Source organism: Haliotis rubra, unplaced genomic scaffold (genome assembly GCF_003918875.1).
Source record: "Haliotis rubra isolate DU_JTF1 unplaced genomic scaffold, ASM391887v1 Scf573, whole genome shotgun sequence".
In the NCBI taxonomy this organism is placed as follows: Eukaryota; Metazoa; Mollusca; class Gastropoda; order Lepetellida; family Haliotidae; genus Haliotis; species Haliotis rubra.
Window position 1 is genome coordinate 540,773 of NW_025767272.1, and position 22,853 is coordinate 563,625.

Below are 22,853 nucleotides of genomic sequence, written 5' to 3' on the forward strand. Positions count from 1 at the left end.
AGACCCGGGAACAAGTCTCCAGAACTGGTAAAACTTCATCTTCAGCAACCCACACTTGTCGTAAGTAGTGACTATCTGGCTCGGGTGGTCAGGCTCGCTGACTTGGTTGACACTAGTGTTGGGAATTGGTTAAAATCTCATAATTGATGATTGGTTCATTACTACCGATCAATCATCAAAAATAATTGGTTAGCGTCATTTATGAAATTTGTTAATGCACATTAAAATAAGGGGAAAAATAAGGAGTTCTTCTGGGTTTTTTGGGCAAAATTTCACATCTTTAAAGGATGACTAGTATGTTAGGAACATAAATTTCTTGGAGCCTTTAAGATAAATTCAATCCTGACTTGAAACGAGCTTGTAGTCATTAAGAAATGTAACAGACAAAACCAACCATGTGAAAAATATTGTTAATGAAAACAAGTGTTCCAGAATTGTTTGTGTTTGATTATGAGAAAACATGATCGATTGCTTGGTCGTTTAGTCACTACGACCAATCTTCGATTATTTCAATTAATCGGACCATCACTAGTTGACACGTCATTGTTTTCCTATTGCTCATAAAGTTGATCACTGGATTGTCTGGTCCAGACTTTATTTACAGACTGCTGCCATATAGTGGGACTATTGCTGAGTGTGGCGTTAAACAACAAACAAACAAATCAAAGCTGAAAACGAGAAATTAGGCTCATGGTCACGTCCATCCGCCTGACGCTGCCGGAACTGGCCAATTACCAGCTGCATCGTACCAGCATCGTCCATATTAACGCTAGAGTTACTGGAGTCCAATTATCCAATTATGAACCTACGCTTATAACTTCCTGGTCTACTTTTCTCTCATGTCATGGCCTCACCTCTAACACTCTTGCGTGTCTTAACTCATCTAATGGAACAATATTAGCACAAAAACACTTCTATAATAGGCTAGTGGTGGTGGCCTTGAGAACAGATGCTATAACTGCGGGACCACCATCATCATCATCATCATCATCATCATCATCCGTCATCATCATCATCGCCACCACCACCATCTTCATTGTCATCATCCGTCATCATCATCACCACCACCACCACCATCATCATCACCCTCTTCATCATCATCATCATCATCATCATCATCATCATCATCATCATCATCATCATCACCACCACCACCACCATCATCATCACCTCTTCATCATCATCATCATCATCATCAACACCACCACCATCACCACCACCATCATCATCACCACCACCACCATCATCATCACCCTCTTCATCATCATCATCATAATCATCACCACCACCACCACCACCATCACCACCACCATCATCATCACCACCACCACCATCATCATCATCATCATCTTCATCATCATCATCATCATCATCATCATCATCATCATCATCATCATCATCATTATCATCTTCATCTTCATCATCATCATCATCATCATCATCATCATCTTCATTGTTATCATCCTCATCATCATCACCGCCACCACCACCACCATCACCACCATCTCCATTGTTATCATCCTCATCATCATCACCGCCACCACCACCACCATCATCATCACCATCATCCTCCTCTTCATCTTCATCATCATCATCATCACCACCACCACCATCTTCATCGTCATCATTATCATCATCCGTCATCATTATCATCATCACCACCACCACCACCACCACCATCATCATCATCATCATCATCATCATCATCATCATCATCATCATCATCCTCCTCCTCCTCCTCTTCATCATCATCTTTTCTCACGTTGATATTTACCGAGATTGATATTAACATCCACCAATGATAAACAACAAAAACCTCTCATAAAGTACAATGTTCCCTGAAAAGAAGAAAACTGCAAGCATACGTCAAAGTTTTAGAACACATGCATGTCCGCCTTTCATATTTGACATTTCTGATAATGTAATGCAAAAAGTGCAAAACATTTCTGTATTCCTCATCGGATGCAATAGACATTTAACAAAGTCTTCAGAAGCATTAATGAGCTGAACAGGTGAATCTGATTTACACAGCATTATATTAATAAAACAGGCAGTCAACTAACTGTTGAAATCATAAATCACACTCAGAGCATCCATTTCATTTTGAGCTGTCTCAAGGAAAATAGCACATCAAACAACTCATTACTAGTTTGGATTAAACAAAAATTTCAATTAAATGTAAAATGAATGTCAATGAGCAGTCTGAGTTTGGTTCAGTGGTACTTTAAACTGTATTCTGCAACCCATATAAAGACCCATGCCAGACGTGTGAAGATCGGACCCGTGAAGGTCCGGATTAGAATGAACCTTCAGTAACCCTTGCTTGTCGTAAGGGGCGACTAACGGGATCGGGTGGTCAGGCTCACTGGCTTGGTTGACACATGTCATCGGTTCCCAATTGCGCAGATCGATGCTCATGCTGTTGATCACTGGATTGTCTTGTCCAGACTCGATTATTTACAGACCACCCTCATATAGCTGGAATATTGCTGACTGCGGCGTAAAACTAAACTCACTCACTCACTCACTGTGAAGATCTGTGTTACAATCTGTTTTCAGCAACCCTTGTTTGTTGTAAAATTACGTGTGCTTCACTGTGAGACACGACTGAGGCCCTAGACACTCTCAGGAGTCAAGCCGCCAACACAGTCACATACATACATACATACATACATACATACTAACATTTGTATAGCACCGATATCCAGCTCAGCTCAGCTGCTCAAAGGCGCTTTGTTTTTCCCTCGTTCACTGGATGTCAATCTCAACGGCACATCGTATTGTCAATCTCAACTCCCTGGGGAGCATACAACTCTTGCAGCCACTAGGGCGCACCGAGTTATTGTGGCTTTCTTATCCTAACGAGGTACCCAGTCACAGCTGGGTGGACTGGGACACATAGTCACAGTACTTTGTCCAAGTTCACTGCACGTTGCTGTACCCGCAACTGGGTGTTTGCATGTATTCATGTGGCCACTATCTGGTCATATATCAACGGATTCGTGGGTTCTTTTAAGTGCACAGGGTTGTGTACTGTACACTAGGGGTTGTGACAAAACTGAAGAATCTGCACACAAAGTTGACTCCAAGGTTTTTACACCCGGTCACAGGTGGGCTCGATCCCGTCACCTCAAGCTCGCTGGATCACTAGCCTGGCGCTTTAGCCAGTTCGTCACATATCCAAAGACTCTCCGCGCTCAACATTAGTCAATTTCAACGGATTTGTGACCTGAGCTCTATGCACACACACCACCACCTTATTTAAATAATACAAAGGAATACCCTGGACAACTGAAGATGGTGGCAAATTAACAGACACATGTCTTCATCCCAGCATCAGTGACTCCAGCAAATGGCGCCCCCAGCTGCACATTAACACGCTACACAGTAGGATCGCGAGAGTGACGCAAATGCAGTTGGATCAGCCTGGTAATAGAATTGTACCTGTAACATTGTCAGCTCTAATGTGATAAGCGCTGCCTAATCCTTGTAATACCCACATCGGGAAACTAGATGTAAAATAATCAGTCTATGCCGAAGAGTTAACAAAGACGAGGCGTTATCCCATTATTCCATCCTCTTATGTAATCCATGTTATTCCCCTAAAAGCGCCATCTGGATAACTTCACACTGGATATGGTGATGATATACATACATTTTCGTATGTTAGAAATTGCAGTTATTTTGCATATCACAAATATGATATTAGGAGTTGCAACTCAGGGATAGAAATACTTTTTTTTCTAAGTGTGCCTTAGGGCACCAGACAAATATTTTAGGTGTGCCTTTCAGAAATTGAGTATGCCCACATGTTTTTAGAATAAATGACAATGATGATGATCATTTGAAATTTATTGTTAAATAAAGAAATGGGTTTATGAGCATTCAAATATGTATAGTATTATTTAATTTGGAAAAAAATAATTGTTTTGGGGATTAAATGACTACATGTGAGTTATGTCTCTGAAAAATCAGGCATGTCAAAAGGGCACCGAGAACATTTTTTAGCCGTGCCATTTCAATAATTACCGTACCATGGCACACTAATATATGGGGTATTTCGAACCCTTTAACTGTATGACGAGCGACTTTGATGAAGATTCTGTCCTGTGTTTTTCAATATACTTGTGGGGAACAAAATGCTTTAGTTTTCAAAAACATGTTCAAGTTTGTCCTTGGATGTGAAGGGAGCAAAGGAGCATACTTTTCATCTCCGTTTGAAATCTGTAAATATTTCTCCAAGACACAGACAGACAATACACAACAAAGAGGGTAGCAGCCACAAGCCTGTGTGTAGAGAGGGTAGGAGTGACAAGCCTGTGTGTAGAGAGGGTAGCAGCCACAAGCCTGTGTGTAGAGAGGGTAGGAGTGACAAGCCTGTGTGTAGAGAGGGTAGCAGCCACAAGAGTGTGTGTAGAGAGGGCCACAAGCCTGTGTGTAGAGAGGGTAGGAGTGACAAGCCTGTGTGTAGAGAGGGTAGCAGCCACAAGCCTGTGTGTAGAGAGGGTAGGAGTGACAAGCCTGTGTGTAGAGAGGGTAGCAGCCACAAGCCTGTGTGTAGAGAGGGTAGCAGTGACAAGCCTGTGTGTAGAGAGGGTAGCAGCCACTAGCCTGTGTGTAGAGAGGGTAGGAGTGACAAGTCTGTGTGTAGAGATGGTAGGAGTGACAAGCCTGTGTGTAGAGAGGGTAGCAGCCACTAGCCTGTGTGTAGAGGAGGGTAGAGAGTGTGACAAGTCTGTGTGTAGAGAGGGTAGGAGTGACAAGCCTGTGTGTAGAGAGGGTAGGAGTGACAAGCCTGTGTGTAGAGAGGGGTAGGAGTGACAAGCCTGTGTGTAGAGAGGGTAGGGAGTGACAAGTCTGTGTGTAGTAGAGAGAGGGTAGCAGTCACAAGCCTGTGTGTAGAGAGGGTAGGAGTGACAAGCCTGTGTGTAGAGAGGGTAGGAGTGACAAGCCTGTGTGTAGAGAGGGTAGCAGCCACAAGCCTGTGTGTAGAGAGGGTAGGAGTGACAAGCCTGTGTGTAGAGAGGGTAGCAGCCACAAGCCTGTGTGTAGAGAGGGTAGGAGTGACAAGCCTGTGTGTAGAGAGGGTAGCAGCCACAAGCCTGTGTGTAGAGAGGGTAGGAGTGACAAGCCTGTGTGTGTAGAGAGGGTAGCAGCCACAAGCCTGTGTGTGTGTAGAGAGAGGGTAGCAGCCACAAGCCTGTGTGTAGAGAGGGTAGCAGCCACAAGCCTGTGTGTGAGAGAGGGTGTAGCAGTGACAAGCCTGTGTGTAGAGAGGGTAGCAGTGACAAGCCTGTGTGTAGAGAGGGTAGGAGTGACAAGCCTGTGTGTAGAGAGGGTAGCAGTGACAAGCCTGTGTGTAGAGAGGGTAGCAGTGACAAGCCTGTGTGTAGAGAGGGTAGCAGTGACAAGCCTGTGTGTAGAGAGGGTAGCAGTGACAAGCCTGTGTGTAGAAAGGGTAGGAGTGACAAGCCTGTGTGTAGAGAAGGTAGCAGCCACAAGCCTGTGTGTAGAGAGGGGAGCAGTGACAAGCCTGTGTGTAGAGAGGGTAGCAGTGACAAGCCTGTGTGTAGAGAGGGTAGCAGTGACAAGCCTGTGTGTAGGAGAGAGTAGGGGAGTGACAAGCCTGTGTGTAGAGAGGGTAGCAGCCACAAGCCTGTGTGTAGAGAGGGTAGGAGTGACAAGCCTGTGTGTAGAGAGGGGAGCAGTGACAAGCCTGTGTGTAGAGAGGGTAGCAGTGACAAGCCTGTGTGTAGAGAGGGTAGCAGTGACAAGCCTGTGTGTAGAGAGGGTAGCAGTGACAAGCCTGTGTGTAGAGAGGGTAGCAGTGAGAAGAGAAACAGTCAACTAAGTCAGCAGACCAACGGACACGAGTTTAACAGAGATTTTACTGGGGCCTCAATTCCAGCTCAGCAACAACAACTCCTTAACAGCAACTGGTTGAACCATCTACATCATATACACCTCCATCATAATCATCAACTTGAGTGTTTTCATCACCAACATCGACAGCAACATCATCAACTTCAGTCATTTCATCCCCAACATAGACAGCAACATCATCAACTTCAGTGTTTGAATCACCAACATAGACAGCAACATCATCAACTTGAGTGTTTTCATCCCCAACATAGACAGCAACATCATCAGCTTCAGTGTTTGAATCACCAACATGGACAGCAACAACATCAACTTCAGTCATTTCATCCCCAACATAGACAGCAACATCATCAACTTCAGTGTTTGAATCACCAACATAGACAGCAACATCATCAACTTGAGTGTTTTCATCACCAACATCGACAGCAACATCATCAGCTTCAGTGTTTGAATCACCAACATGGACAGCAACATCATCAACTTCAGTCATTTCATCCCCAACATAGACAGCAACATCATCAACTTGAGTGTTTTCATCACCAACATCGACAGCAACATCATCAACTTCAGTCATTTCATCCCCAACATAGACAGCAACATCATCAACTTGAGTGTTTGAATCACCAACATCGACAGCAACATCATCAACTTCAGTCATTTCATCCCCAACATAGACAGCAACATCATCAACTTGAGTGTTTTCATCACCAACATCGACAGCAACATCATCAACTTCAGTCATTTCATCCCCAACATAGACATCATCAACTTGAGTGTTTTCATCACCAACATCGACAGCAACATCATCAACTTCAGTCATTTCATCCCCAACATAGACAGCAACATCATCAACTTCAGTGTTTGAATCACCAACATAGACAGCAACATCATCAACTTGAGTGTTTTCATCACCAACATCGACAGCAACATCATCAACTTCAGTCATTTCATCCCCAACATAGACAGCAACATCATCAACTTCAGTGTTTGAATCACCAACATAGACAGCAACATCATCAACTTGAGTGTTTTCATCACCAACATGGACAGCAACATCATCAACTTCAGTCATTTCATCCCCAACATAGACAGCAACATCATCAACTTGAGTGTTTTCATCACCAACATCGACAGCAACATCATCAACTTCAGTCATTTCATCCCCAACATAGACAGCAACATCATCAACTTCAGTGTTTGAATCACCAACATGGACAGCAACATCATCAACTTCAGTCATTTCATCCCCAACATAGACAGCAACATCATCAACTTCAGTGTTTGAATCACCAACATCGACAGCAACATCATCAACTTCAGTCATTTCATCCCCAACATAGACAGCAACATCATCAACTTGAGTGTTTTCATCACCAACATCGACAGCAACATCATCAACTTCAGTCATTTCATCCCCAACATAGACAGCAACATCATCAACTTGAGTGTTTTCATCACCAACATGGACAGCAACATCATCAACTTGAGTGTTTGAATCACCAACATAGACAGCAACATCATCAACTTGAGTGTTTTCATCCCCAACATAGACAGCAACATCATCAACTTCAGTCATTTCATCCCCAACATAGACAGCAACATCATCAACTTCAGTGTTTGAATCACCAACATGGACAGCAACATCATCAACTTCAGTCATTTCATCCCCAACATAGACAGCAACATCATCAACTTCAGTGTTTTCATCACCAACATGGACAGCAACATCATCAACTTCAGTCATTTCATCCCCAACATAGACAGCAACATCATCAACTTCAGTGTTTGAATCACCAACATAGACAGCAACATCATCAACTTGAGTGTTTTCATCACCAACATCGACAGCAACATCATCAACTTCAGTCATTTCATCCCCAACATAGACAGCAACATCATCAACTTCAGTGTTTGAATCACCAACATCGACAGCAACATCATCAACTTCAGTCATTTCATCCCCAACATAGACAGCAACATCATCAACTTCAGTGTTTGAATCACCAACATGGACAGCAACATCATCAACTTCAGTGTTTGAATCACCAACATAGACAGCAACATCATCAACTTGAGTGTTTTCATCCCCAACATCGACAGCAACATCATCAACTTCAGTCATTTCATCCCCAACATAGACAGCAACATCATCAACTTCAGTGTTTGAATCACCAACATAGACAGCAACATCATCAACTTGAGTGTTTTCATCACCAACATGGACAGCAACATCATCAACTTCAGTCATTTCATCCCCAACATAGACAGCAACATCATCAACTTCAGTGTTTGAATCACCAACATGGACAGCAACATCATCAACTTCAGTCATTTCATCCCCAACATAGACAGCAACATCATCAACTTCAGTGTTTGAATCACCAACATGGACAGCAACATCATCAACTTCAGTCATTTCATCCCCAACATCGACAGCAACATCATCAACTTGAGTGTTTTCATCACCAACATCGACAGCAACATCATCAACTTCAGTCATTTCATCCCCAACATAGACAGCAACATCATCAACTTGAGTGTTTTCATCACCAACATCGACAGCAACATCATCAACTTCAGTCATTTCATCCCCAACATAGACAGCAACATCATCAACTTGAGTGTTTGAATCACCAACATAGACAGCAACATCATCAACTTGAGTGTTTTCATCACCAACATCGACAGCAACATCATCAACTTCAGTCATTTCATCCCCAACATAGACAGCAACATCATCAACTTCAGTGTTTGAATCACCAACATAGACAGCAACATCATCAACTTGAGTGTTTTCATCCCCAACATCGACAGCAACATCATCAACTTCAGTCATTTCATCCCCAACATAGACAGCAACATCATCAACTTCAGTGTTTGAATCACCAACATAGACAGCAACATCATCATCTTGAGTGTTTTCATCACCAACATGGACAGCAACATCATCAACTTCAGTCATTTCATCCCCAACATAGACAGCAACATCATCAACTTGAGTGTTTTCATCACCAACATCGACAGCAACATCATCAACTTCAGTCATTTCATCCCCAACATAGACAGCAACATCATCAACTTCAGTGTTTGAATCACCAACATGGACAGCAACATCATCAACTTCAGTCATTTCATCCCCAACATAGACAGCAACATCATCAACTTCAGTGTTTGAATCACCAACATCGACAGCAACATCATCAACTTCAGTCATTTCATCCCCAACATCGACAGCAACATCATCAACTTGAGTGTTTTCATCACCAACATCGACAGCAACATCATCAACTTCAGTCATTTCATCCCCAACATAGACAGCAACATCATCAACTTGAGTGTTTTCATCACCAACATGGACAGCAACATCATGAACTTGAGTGTTTGAATCACCAACATAGACAGCAACATCATCAACTTGAGTGTTTTCATCCCCAACATAGACAGCAACATCATCAACTTCAGTCATTTCATCCCCAACATAGACAGCAACATCATCAACTTCAGTGTTTGAATCACCAACATGGACAGCAACATCATCAACTTCAGTCATTTCATCCCCAACATAGACAGCAACATCATCAACTTGAGTGTTTTCATCACCAACATCGACAGCAACATCATCAACTTCAGTCATTTCATCCCCAACATAGACAGCAACATCATCAACTTCAGTGTTTGAATCACCAACATAGACAGCAACATCATCAACTTGAGTGTTTTCATCACCAACATCGACAGCAACATCATCAACTTCAGTCATTTCATCCCCAACATAGACAGCAACATCATCAACTTCAGTGTTTGAATCACCAACATCGACAGCAACATCATCAACTTCAGTCATTTCATCCCCAACATAGACAGCAACATCATCAACTTGAGTGTTTGAATCACCAACATGGACAGCAACATCATCAACTTCAGTCATTTCATCCCCAACATAGACAGCAACATCATCAACTTGAGTGTTTTCATCACCAACATCGACAGCAACATCATCAACTTCAGTCATTTCATCCCCAACATAGACAGCAACATCATCAACTTCAGTGTTTGAATCACCAACATCGACAGCAACATCATCAACTTCAGTCATTTCATCCCCAACATAGACAGCAACATCATCAACTTGAGTGTTTTCATCACCAACATCGACAGCAACATCATCAACTTCAGTCATTTCATCCCCAACATAGACAGCAACATCATCAACTTCAGTGTTTGAATCACCAACATGGACAGCAACATCATCAACTTCAGTCATTTCATCCCCAACATAGACAGCAACATCATCAACTTCAGTGTTTGAATCACCAACATGGACAGCAACATCATCAACTTCAGTCATTTCATCCCCAACATAGACAGCAACATCATCAACTTCAGTGTTTTCATCACCAACATCGACAGCAACATCATCAACTTCAGTCATTTCATCCCCAACATAGACAGCAACATCATCAACTTCAGTGTTTGAATCACCAACATAGACAGCAACATCATCAACTTGAGTGTTTTCATCACCAACATCGACAGCAACATCATCAACTTCAGTCATTTCATCCCCAACATAGACAGCAACATCATCAACTTCAGTGTTTGAATCACCAACATCGACAGCAACATCATCAACTTCAGTCATTTCATCCCCAACATAGACAGCAACATCATCAACTTCAGTGTTTGAATCACCAACATAGACAGCAACATCATCAACTTCAGTGTTTTCATCACCAACATGGACAGCAACATCATCAACTTCAGTCATTTCATCCCCAACATAGACAGCAACATCATCAACTTGAGTGTTTTCATCACCAACATCGACAGCAACATCATCAACTTCAGTCATTTCATCCCCAACATAGACAGCAACATCATCAACTTCAGTGTTTGAATCACCAACATGGACAGCAACATCATCAACTTCAGTCATTTCATCCCCAACATAGACAGCAACATCATCAACTTCAGTGTTTTCATCACCAACATCGACAGCAACATCATCAACTTCAGTCATTTCATCCCCAACATAGACAGCAACATCATCAACTTGAGTGTTTTCATCACCAACATGGACAGCAACATCATCAACTTGAGTGTTTGAATCACCAACATAGACAGCAACATCATCAACTTGAGTGTTTTCACCACCAACATAGACAGCAACATCATCAACTTCAGTCATTTCATCCCCAACATAGACAGCAACATCATCAACTTCAGTGTTTGAATCACCAACATGGACAGCAACATCATCAACTTCAGTCATTTCATCCCCAACATAGACAGCAACATCATCAACTTGAGTGTTTTCATCACCAACATGGACAGCAACATCATCAACTTGGACAGCAACATCATTGAATCACCAACATAGACAGCAACATCATCAACTTGTTTTCACCACCAACATAGACAGCAACATCATCAACTTCAGTCATTTCATCCCCAACATAGACAGCAACATCATCAACTTCAGTGTTTGAATCACCAACATGGACAGCAACATCATCAACTTCAGTCATTTCATCCCCAACATAGACAGCAACATCATCAACTTGAGTGTTTTCATCACCAACATCGACAGCAACATCATCAACTTCAGTCATTTCATCCCCAACATAGACAGCAACATCATCAACTTCAGTGTTTGAATCACCAACATAGACAGCAACATCATCAACTTCAGTGTTTTCATCACCAACATCGACAGCAACATCATCAACTTCAGTCATTTCATCCCCAACATAGACAGCAACATCATCAACTTCAGTGTTTTCATCACCAACATCGACAGCAACATCATCAACTTCAGTCATTTCATCCCCAACATAGACAGCAACATCATCAACTTCTTCAGTGTTTGAATCACCAACATGGACAGCAACATCATCAACTTCAGTCATTTCATCCCCAACATAGACAGCAACATCATCAACGAGTGTTTTCATCACCAACATCGACAGCAACATCATCAACTTCAGTCATTTCATCCCCAACATAGACAGCAACATCATCAACTTCACAGTGTGTTTTTCATCACCAACATCGACAGCAAATCATCATCAACTTCAGTCATTTCATCCCCAACATAGACAGCAACATCATCAACTTCAGTGTTTGAATCACCAACATGGACAGCAACATCATCAACTTCAGTCATTTCATCCCCAACATAGACAGCAACATCATCAACTTCAGTGTTTGAATCACCAACATGGACAGCAACATCATCAACTTCAGTCATTTCATCCCCAACATAGACAGCAACATCATCAACTTCAGTGTTTGAATCACCAACATGGACAGCAACATCATCAACTTCAGTCATTTCATCCCCAACATAGACAGCAACATCATCAACTTGAGTGTTTTCATCACCAACATCGACAGCAACATCATCAACTTCAGTCATTTCATCCCCAACATAGACAGCAACATCATCAACTTCAGTGTTTGAATCACCAACATGGACAGCAACATCATCAACTTCAGTCATTTCATCCCCAACATAGACAGCAATATCATCAACTTCAGTGTTTGAATCACCAACATGGACAGCAACATCATCAACTTCAGTCATTTCATCCACAACATAGACAGCAACATCATCAACTTGAGTGTTTTCATCACCAACATCGACAGCAACATCATCAACTTCAGTCATTTCATCCCCAACATAGACAGCAACATCATCAACTTCAGTGTTTGAATCACCAACATAGACAGCAACATCATCAACTTGAGTGTTTTCATCACCAACATCGACAGCAACATCATCAACTTCAGTCATTTCATCCCCAACATAGACAGCAACATCATCAACTTCAGTGTTTGAATCACCAACATGGACAGCAACATCATCAACTTCAGTCATTTCATCCCCAACATAGACAGCAACATCATCAACTTCAGTGTTTTCATCACCAACATCGACAGCAACATCATCAACTTCAGTCATTTCATCCCCAACATAGACAGCAACATCATCAACTTCAGTGTTTGAATCACCAACATGGACAGCAACATCATCAACTTCAGTCATTTCATCCCCAACATAGACAGCAACATCATCAACTTGAGTGTTTTCATCACCAACATCGACAGCAACATCATCAACTTCAGTCATTTCATCCCCAACATAGACAGCAACATCATCAACTTCAGTGTTTGAATCACCAACATCGACAGCAACATCATCAACTTTCAGTCATTTCATCCCCAACATAGACAGCAACATCATCAACTTCAGTGTTTGAATCACCAACATGGACAGCAACATCATCAACTTCAGTCATTTCATCCCCAACATAGACAGCAACATCATCAACTTCAGTGTTTGAATCACCAACATGGACAGCAACATCATCAACTTCAGTCATTTCATCCCCAACATAGACAGCAACATCATCAACTTCAGTGTTTGAATCACCAACATGGACAGCAACATCATCAACTTCAGTCATTTCATCCCCAACATAGACAGCAACATCATCAACTTGAGTGTTTTCATCACCAACATCGACAGCAACATCATCAACTTCAGTCATTTCATCCCCAACATAGACAGCAACATCATCAACTTCAGTGTTTGAATCACCAACATAGACAGCAACATCATCAACTTCAGTCATTTCATCCCCAACATCAACAGCAACATCATCAACTTCAGTCATTTCATCCCCAACATAGACAGCAACATCATCAACTTGAGTGTTTTCATCACCAACATGGACAGCAACATCATCAACTTCAGTCATTTCATCCCCAACATAGACAGCAACATCATCAACTTCAGTGTTTGAATCACCAACATCGACAGCAACATCATCAACTTCAGTCATTTCATCCCCAACATAGACAGCAACATCATCAACTTGAGTGTTTTCATCACCAACATCGACAGCAACATCATCAACTTCAGTCATTTCATCCCCAACATAGACAGCAACATCATCAACACTTTCACAGTGTTTTCATCATCAACATGGACAGCAACATCATCAACTTCAGTCATTTCATCCCCAACATAGACAGCAACATCATCAACACTTTCACAGTGTTTTCATCCCCAACATAGACAGCAACATCATCAACACTTTCACAGTGTTTGAATCACCAACATCGACAGCAACATCATCAACTTCAGTCATTTCATCCCCAACATAGACAGCAACATCATCAACTTCAGTGTTTGAATCACCAACATCGATAGCAACATCATCAACTTCAGTCATTTCATCACCAACGTAGACAGCAACTTCATCAACACTTTCACAGTGTTTTCATCCCCAACATAGACAGCAACATCATCAACACTTTCACAGTGTTTGAATCACCAACATCGACAGCAACATCATCAACTTCAGTCATTTCATCCCCAACATAGACAGCAACATCATCAACTTCAGTGTTTGAATCACCAACATCGATAGCAACATCATCAACTTCAGTCATTTCATCACCAACGTAGACAGCAACTTCATCAACACTTTCACAGTGTTTTCATCCCCAACATAGACAGCAACATCATCAACACTTTCACAGTGTTTGAATCACCAACATCGACAGCAACATCATCAACTTCAGTCATTTCATCCCCAACATAGACAGCAACATCATCAACTTCAGTGTTTGAATCACCAACATCGATAGCAACATCATCAACTTCAGTCATTTCATCACCAACGTAGACAGCAACTTCATCAACACTTTCACAGTGTTTTCATCATCAACATGGACAGCAACTTCATCACCAACATACACAGCAACGTCATCAACACTTTCACAGTGTTTTCATCATCAACATGGACAGCAACTTCATCACCAACATACACAGCAACGTCATCAACACTTTCACAGTGTTTTCATCACCGGCATTGATATTTTTACCTGGAATGGATAAGCATGAGTATCTGGTACCGTAAAGGAGCAAGGAAACAACATGATATATATATTGTCACATACCCTAAAAACTTGAGGTCACCCATGTCGGCCATAGTTGCAGCAGTTCTGTTGAAAATGATGCGTCGAGTCACTGACTTCAGGGTAGACAGTAGAACAGCTGCAGTTCTCATCGGGTATTTCACCTTCAGCTGTGAATCTGAAATAATAAGTTACCATGGAAACGTGAAACTAAACAGCCAGGAGGATATATTGTATGATTAATTACAAACTCTAATCTGACAGTGTAAACATAATTAGACACTAGTGTTGGGAATCTGAAACCAAATCCACTATCGATTATCGGAGGACTTGTGGTGAACGATTATCGAGTATAATCAAAATATATACGTTTTTAATGTAATCACTAATTTTAAGGGTTTTTCCCAGTTTTTTTTCTAACTAATACTGTCATGCAATGAAATGCATGCATGCAAGAAAGATACTGGAAGTGTAATTAAACAATAAAAGTGGTTAAAATATTACAATGCACTTAGCTTTACACTGTTCAACGAATGTTTGTCTGTGAATATTCATCAAAGTTAATGGTTAGTTTACTTCATTCAAGTGTGTTATACCAAAACAACAAAATTCAGATTAATTGAAAATATGTATTTTACAATCGATAATAATTTTTAATCCTTCTTTCGATTAGACACAAACATTTATAGCAATCCTGCAATAATAAGCTTAAACAGAAAATAACAAGCAGTGAGATTGTGTTCAAGAACTGCTGTCATCAATATTCAAGTTCTGTGACAGTTGTCTGTGAGGATTCAAGTCATGTATGACATTTGTGAGTTATTGATATTGGATAACACAAATGAATACTGGTGACACAAAGGAATACTCGGTAACAAATACAATAATAAGTGAGCAGTTGATGTATTTAATTCATTATCACGGTCACTAGAATGAAATGTTACTGGTTTTGTAAAAAGTGTTTTTCTGTAGGTTAGTGTTAATATCTTGTCTGTGATTTATGAAAGGGATATATTGAAAATGGAATATACAAGCCATGCGTAAAGTGCCACCCTGCCACGGTCATTTACAGAATGCCAACCAAAACATTCGGCTGTAAGCAGCAACGTCATGATGTAGTGCTTGTTTAAAAAAGATATCACATTCTTAGTCTACAGTGTTCACGAATAGCGTCTGACCCTCTGACAAATCCGGCAGATTCGCCGACGGTCCGATAAAAGTCTACAACCCGCCAGCCCCAGTGTCTGACTGTAGTTGTAATATGCAGGGGTGGCAATAACTTTAAAATTGCTAGTGTACTCCGGTACAGTGGCACATGTAAAATCACTTGCCCTGATAATTTTTCCACTAAACCGGCCGTTTTCTTGTTGATTCTTTAAATTAACAACATAATTAAGATTGGAAAGTCAACTGGACACCGGTACAGTGTGATATACAAATTTGCTTGCCCAACAGAAAAAAACACTAGACTCGGACGTCGGGCAATGGGTTATTTCCACCCCTGATACGTGACATGTGACACTTGTTTGCTGTTTATAAATCTTATGTTTGTTAATAATTTCAATGCCAGTTATAAGAAATGTTAAATCTGAAATGTGTGTTTAATTTTATTCTATGGGTCCTGTGAATTTTCAATGGGTCAGACAGACATCTGAAACTTACAGGACCCAATATCCTGTTAGTTTTAAACACGATTGTGAACACTACATTCAAAGCAATTAAATGAAACTTCTGCTGTTCTAAGGTTGATGGTGCAAAGAGTCACAGAGTTGCAAAGGTTGATTCACAAAATTGTACACCCAGCAGAAAATGGGTGCCCGGTGGGATAAGTGTCTATTAATCTTTTAGCACCTCACAGGCAGCTTGGGTTATCCGGGATAATAATGTATATCATGTTGCATGCCCTTAGAGCATGTCGCTGCGGTGTGGAGTTCAGCGCTATGTACATGGCCTCATTATTTTTACAAACGAAAACATCAGATAATCATGTTTGTGATACATGTTGTAAGTTCACCTCACAGTGTATTCATTATAGCCCCAGTACACACCAAACTTCTCCATTGTGTGTGTGCCTTTGACAACAAGTAGAAAGAAACACACTCTTATCAATTAGCACATGCAAGATGCTTGTATGAATTACAAGTGTTGATTCATTTGTGCCACGTTTAATATTGAATAGATAAGCTTGTGAACTTATTTGCAGTTGTATGGTGTGTTCATCAATAGGCTGAGATGTGGTGCTCATCTTATCCAGATTTCCTTTGGGATAAATAATTTAATGTATTATCTAACATTGTTCAAACATTGCTTAATTGACGTAAGTGAACATTCATAATTCATGGTTAGGGGGGATGTGTGATGATGATGATGATGTACAATGTGAATGCCCCCCTAAAATGTATGTACAAAGTATGTGACCCCCACCACCACCACCAAATTCCCCTTGCATGTCATGATCAAAATCAATGTCCCTCCCACCCTTTCCCATTAGTTTTAAGCATAATAATATTGATATTTACAAAATAGCTGAATCCTGCCTTAAAAACACACACACGCACGAACGCATGCACACGCACGCACGCACGCACGCGCACACACACACACACCTCTTAAATTTTGAATGGTCCCTAATGGGGCACTGGTATCTTGTATATTGGAATCTGGACCTGTCAATCCATGATCTGTTGATAAGAACAAAATCAACATCGTCTTGGAAAGATGTGTCATCACCAACCATGACAATCCTACCCACAGAATCTATATTACACGGAGTTGCTAGATTATTCTTGCTTCGACCACACCACAAAGTTTGCACACTTTCCTGTTTGCGGTTTATCGGCAGTCAACCATGCACGAAAACTGTATCACCTAGTTAACGATCACGTTCATGTGCAGTTATTTCGCCACGTCCAGACTGACAGCTTACATCAAGCCGTCCGCCTAACTGATCACACCCAAAAGACAATATATTCTCAACTTTTTCATCACAATTTCATTCAAAAACATGCAAACCACCTTGGTTGCAGGAGATGTCCCAACCTCAACGATTCGTGATCAACTCGTGTTATTTCCGGGACAAGCTGAAGAGCGATTACGGTAAAGGGAAATAACCCACTCTTGAATGCTTGAAATACCAGCCGTGACATGTCTTGTTCCCCAGGCAAATAAGGCATTTTTTTCTGTAAATAACTTTCTAAGAAAAATGGTTAGTGTCAAATGTAAAGATTTGTTTAAAATATTTGATTGTATGATCTCACCTTTATATTATCTGAACTTTGGGGCACCAGTAATTGTAAACTCATAGAGTTTGTTCAAATTAAATTTTGTTAGCGTTTTTTAAAAGTTGGTAAACTTACTTTTATTAATGTGGTACTTGGAGAATGTGGTAGAGTTCCTTTACAAACTGTATAAATGACTAAAGCCCCATTCACTTGCACAATTTACTCAGGTAAGTAAATTTGCACATGTGTAAATTTACATACGTGTGTAATAGTGATGTTTTGGTTACGTAATATGTAATTTTCCCCTAAATGAAGATGACATGACACAATTTACTCGCAGTGCAAATTTGCACATGTGTAAATATACTTTTACACCTGGTACTGACCACATGTAAATTTGCTCCTAGTGTATATTTACATACGTGAGTAAATGCGTTCACATGACAGATTTACACACGTATGTCAATTTGCTCATGTGTGTATTTATATGTGCAAACAGGTGCATGTGAACGGGGCTTAAGGTTATCAAATATTGGTGTCATATATTGTACTTACCCCCAAATAGACTCCACTGTTACGAAATGCTGATGTCATCAGAGGATGTTGGACGTGTGACTTTGGCAACTGATGTTAAAATATTTTATGTATATGGTTTTGGAAATGCATGGATCAGTCAGGTTATTGAAATGTTAAGTATTTTATGCTATCTTTCTTTTTAAACACAGACTGACCGAAAACTAAAAACAATCCTGATCCCAGATAGCAATGTCCGTTGGGCCAATGTTGGACCAACATTGGCCATCATTGGGCCTACGTTGGCCAATGTTGGCCCAACGAACATTGCTATCAGGGTATGTACTTCAATTGAAAACGCTCATAAAATTATTTATTATTGTCACCATAAAACCCTATATCAGAAAAATAATACAGAAAAATACTTAAATTTTAATATTTGTTTAAATTTGAGATCTTCCCTTTCAAATTTCAGATGTGGACATTTTAACTTAGCATTAGAGACTGGGGGATATGAAAATATTGCTTCTAGTGAAAGATGTTTCTTCTTTGCTTTTATTTGATTATTTACCAAGTCTGTGTTTTTTGTTTGACGGGATTGGTCGGTCACGTTCGTTGACTTGGTACTTGCACAGATCGGTGCTCATGCTGTTGATCACTGGACTGTCTGGTCCGGCCTCGATTGCACAAAACCGCCGCCATATAATTGAGATATTACTGAATGTGGCTGTAAACAGCAAACAAAACTCAGCAAAATACCACTCCAGAATAGAACAAAACAATATGTTAAATACAGTATGAAAACGATAACATAATTCTTAGTGACTGGTCACATATTTATAGGGGTGAGTTTGCTGGCTGGAACTGTATGACATTTTGCTGACAAATAGTAATCTTGTTAAATGATATGATCTATTTTTATATTTATTTTGACCTCAAGCATGGCCTCCGTTTCGCTTGATTCTTCTCCTTCATCTTCAGTGGAAGATTGTTTTGCAAGATGTAAAATTGGATCGTATTGATACGGTCTAACATCCATTTCAGAAATGACACCAGGAACATCTTTTATTGCTTCAGAATCCACTGACACTGTTAAGTTGTGAGGTAAAATCAAAGAGGAAGCCATCAGCAACAGCCACTTATGACGTCATTTCACGTGATACCCCCTCTGCTCATTAACTGTCGGGTGTTTCCGTAAGAGGCGGAAATACGAGTACGTTTTTGTGTTTTTATTGCTATTTTACAAACTTTTTGTTCAATTTTAATCACGGAATGTGACTTTTAGAATATCCTTTACAATATATCAAAGGTTTTGTTTTCGTTCATATTCTCCTTTAAGCACGTTGAAGCAGACTCTGCTTTGATGGGTCTGTACTTGTGATGAGTGATGAAGCGAACGTACAATATACACTCCCTGAGAGTTCTGCAGCTTCCCCGTTCACCATGCTGCACGCATTTGCGTCCGACAATGTGGCAGCTTGTCAATATGCGTCAATGGTAAATGCTCTAGGTACCGGTTCAAAAACGGAGATTAAAAACACCATTTTCTTAAGTTTAAATTTTAAAGCATATCGCCAAAAAACGTAACTCCAAAACTTTATCTCACGTAACTACAGGATGGGTAAAAGTGGAAAAAACTCTGCCGTTAAAAAATACAGTCGAGCACCGTTTACACGGACGTTTTGGTTACGTCCGAAAATCGTCCGAGTTGTCCGGCTATTTGAATTTGCCAAGAAACATGATCGGGCATCATTGCACAATGAAAATATATTCTTTCATATATACATATTTGTCGCGGATCCTGGCCGCTGATAAATTGGACTGAGGCGTAGTCGTTAAAAGCTGTTTATTCTGTAAAATATAGGAACATCAGTAGAAGGTGATGTATGGCCGTGGCTGACTAGTCTGTCTCAGTCCCCGAACCACATTATTTTCCCTACTCCCAAGCCCTATCTGCAGTGCTAAGTTCTAAAGGGAGCAAGTCTAGATTTCTTCCAGCCTGGTTCCCTGGGTCCGTTGCGCCTGCGCTACGCTCCGACACTGACCCAGGCAACCATGCACTGCCGAATGGCGGCCTTCGCTGCAGGGAGACGCGCCATGCATTTACTATAGGAAAATCCGAGAACGGGTGGTTAGAATTTTTTTCATAGCATTTTCATCGATACTATGGGAAAATATACGTCACCAGAACAACGGCCATCGTTACTTTCAGTGTACAAACACGTTATTTAAGCAGTTTCGAGACACGAAAATCGTCGTTACATTGGCGATATGTAAACAATGACACACACCCTATTTTCGTCACCGACATGTGCTTTGATATTTCGTGTCAGCTCGCTACTGCCACGAAATCGTACATATAAAACATGAATCTGAACGACCACATTGATTGAATATAGTTAGCATCTTTATTTTAGCAAATGTGATGACGAAAATATCGCCGATTATGTCCCGTGTCTTCCATCGTTTCAGGGGGGGGGTTAGGTCGATATATTTTTCGATCGCCTTGTGAAATTACAAGGTAAAGTGTTTAGGATTGATGATGTTAATGACAGGGTTTGTCATTCTGATATTTAGCCTCTACAAAACAACATGAAACAGTTAACAAATATACCAATATCATTCAGAAATGTTTATGGTGATAATAAACATGGTGAATCAAATGATCTATATACAAAAATACACACACATATACAGCTCAAAACAATGAATTAGTTACTTTATATTACTAAACTGAATGTATAAAAATACATGGTATGATCAGTATGTTAAAGCATTGGTATAACATATATGTGAAAAAGAACGTTTTGGACGATAAACATTCCACTATTTGTGAACTGTTGAATTAAGGGTGATTTTTACCAATGAAACCTGTCATGAGAACTGTAGTTTTTATGGCCTTAAGCCAGTATCAGAGTATACATTTGCTGTACATTGATTATTTTGAGCATCATAACCCTGGTGTTATTAGAATAGATCTGATACAAATCATCTGATGTCAGCAATTTTTCAGTCAGATATCAGTTAACTAGTTTGGTTAAATGCTGCTATGGACTCTTTTCTTTACTTTATTATACTTTACAGCAGTGCATGCATACATAATTCAACACACCATCAGTGATTTTGCTTTTGCATTTTGGGTAATTTGCTCTGTACCAGTCCACTATTGTGATTTTATTTTTAAAAAATCAATATTGTAAACTTTTTTGGACCAAAGCACTAACTACTCTTAGTGCACAGAGTAAAGAGGCTGTTACGGTATAGTACAGATGTCAAAAGAAAGTTGAAAATAAACCATGTCAAGATTAATTATGATTTTTAATGTTATGATTGTTCCTATAGTGTGTAATGGTGCAGAAGTATAGGGGACCTCATATTGTAAAAATATTGAAGACGTACAGCATAAAATGTGTAAACGGTTTTTCAAAACAGCAAACAATGCTATGGTTTGGGAAGAATGTGGCAGAACCCCTCTCCAACTTGTGCACACCACAAGCCCTATAAGGTATTGGTGCAGGCTACTGTATTTGGATGAACGCAAACTGCCTCGCAAATGCCGTACCATATGGCCTCCTGATACTAATAATATTCTGTTTAGACTCATTCATATTTAGAATATTCTGATTTGAATATGTGCGGTTAGCACAAGATGTGAAGATCACTTGACAACCTACAACAATCAGGGTGTAGTTCTGTCAACAGTTTATCAGTTTATTTTAAATCACTGTTAAATGTGGAAATGAATTTTACATTCCCTATCCCTGTAACCTAAGACTGCCCATGACCTTTTCAGATGTAGTAGGTTTAAACTTCCAGTCGGTTTTGGAAGATACACAAATGTCCCATACACTGAATAAATATTGTATATTAAGGGGAAGATCTTTTGTTGAAGATGAGTTTCATATGCATGTATTGCTTGTATGTGAGCATTATTCAGCCATAGGGGCGGTGGGGTAGCCCAGTGGCTAAAGCGTTCGTTCGTCACACCGAAGACCCGGGTTCGATTCCCCATATGGGTACAATGTGTGAAGCCCATTTCTGGTGTCCCCCGCCATGATATTGGTGGAATATTGCTAAAAGCGGCGTAAAACCATACATACTCACTCACTACTCAGCCACAAGAATTATGTATATGTCTTAAACAATAATATATATATAAAGTCTGTAACACACTGTAACATTTTTTATCGGATCGATCATCATGCTGTTGATCTCTGGATTGCCTGGTCCAGTCTGGAATAGAACCATGTGCACCCTTAAACAACAAACCAACCAACATCTTTTATCGAAATTCTTTCATCTGAAATCTTC

At 40.4% G+C, this 22,853-nt stretch overlaps 1 protein-coding gene across 1 annotated transcript in view; it reads right to left on the reverse strand.

The window, feature by feature from the left end:
- Positions 1–17,900, reverse strand: part of LOC124254501 (NAD(P)H-hydrate epimerase-like) — a 391,625-nt gene extending 373,725 nt beyond the window's left edge. The window contains exons 1-2 of the mRNA XM_046688315.1: positions 17,824–17,900; positions 14,851–14,986 (exon numbers count right to left, since the gene is read on the reverse strand). Coding sequence (XP_046544271.1) covers positions 14,851–14,960 — 110 coding nt within the window. The 5' untranslated portion in view covers positions 14,961–14,986; positions 17,824–17,900. The remainder of the gene's footprint in view (positions 1–14,850; positions 14,987–17,823) is intronic.
- Between the last annotated feature and the right edge of the window lie 4,953 nt (positions 17,901–22,853).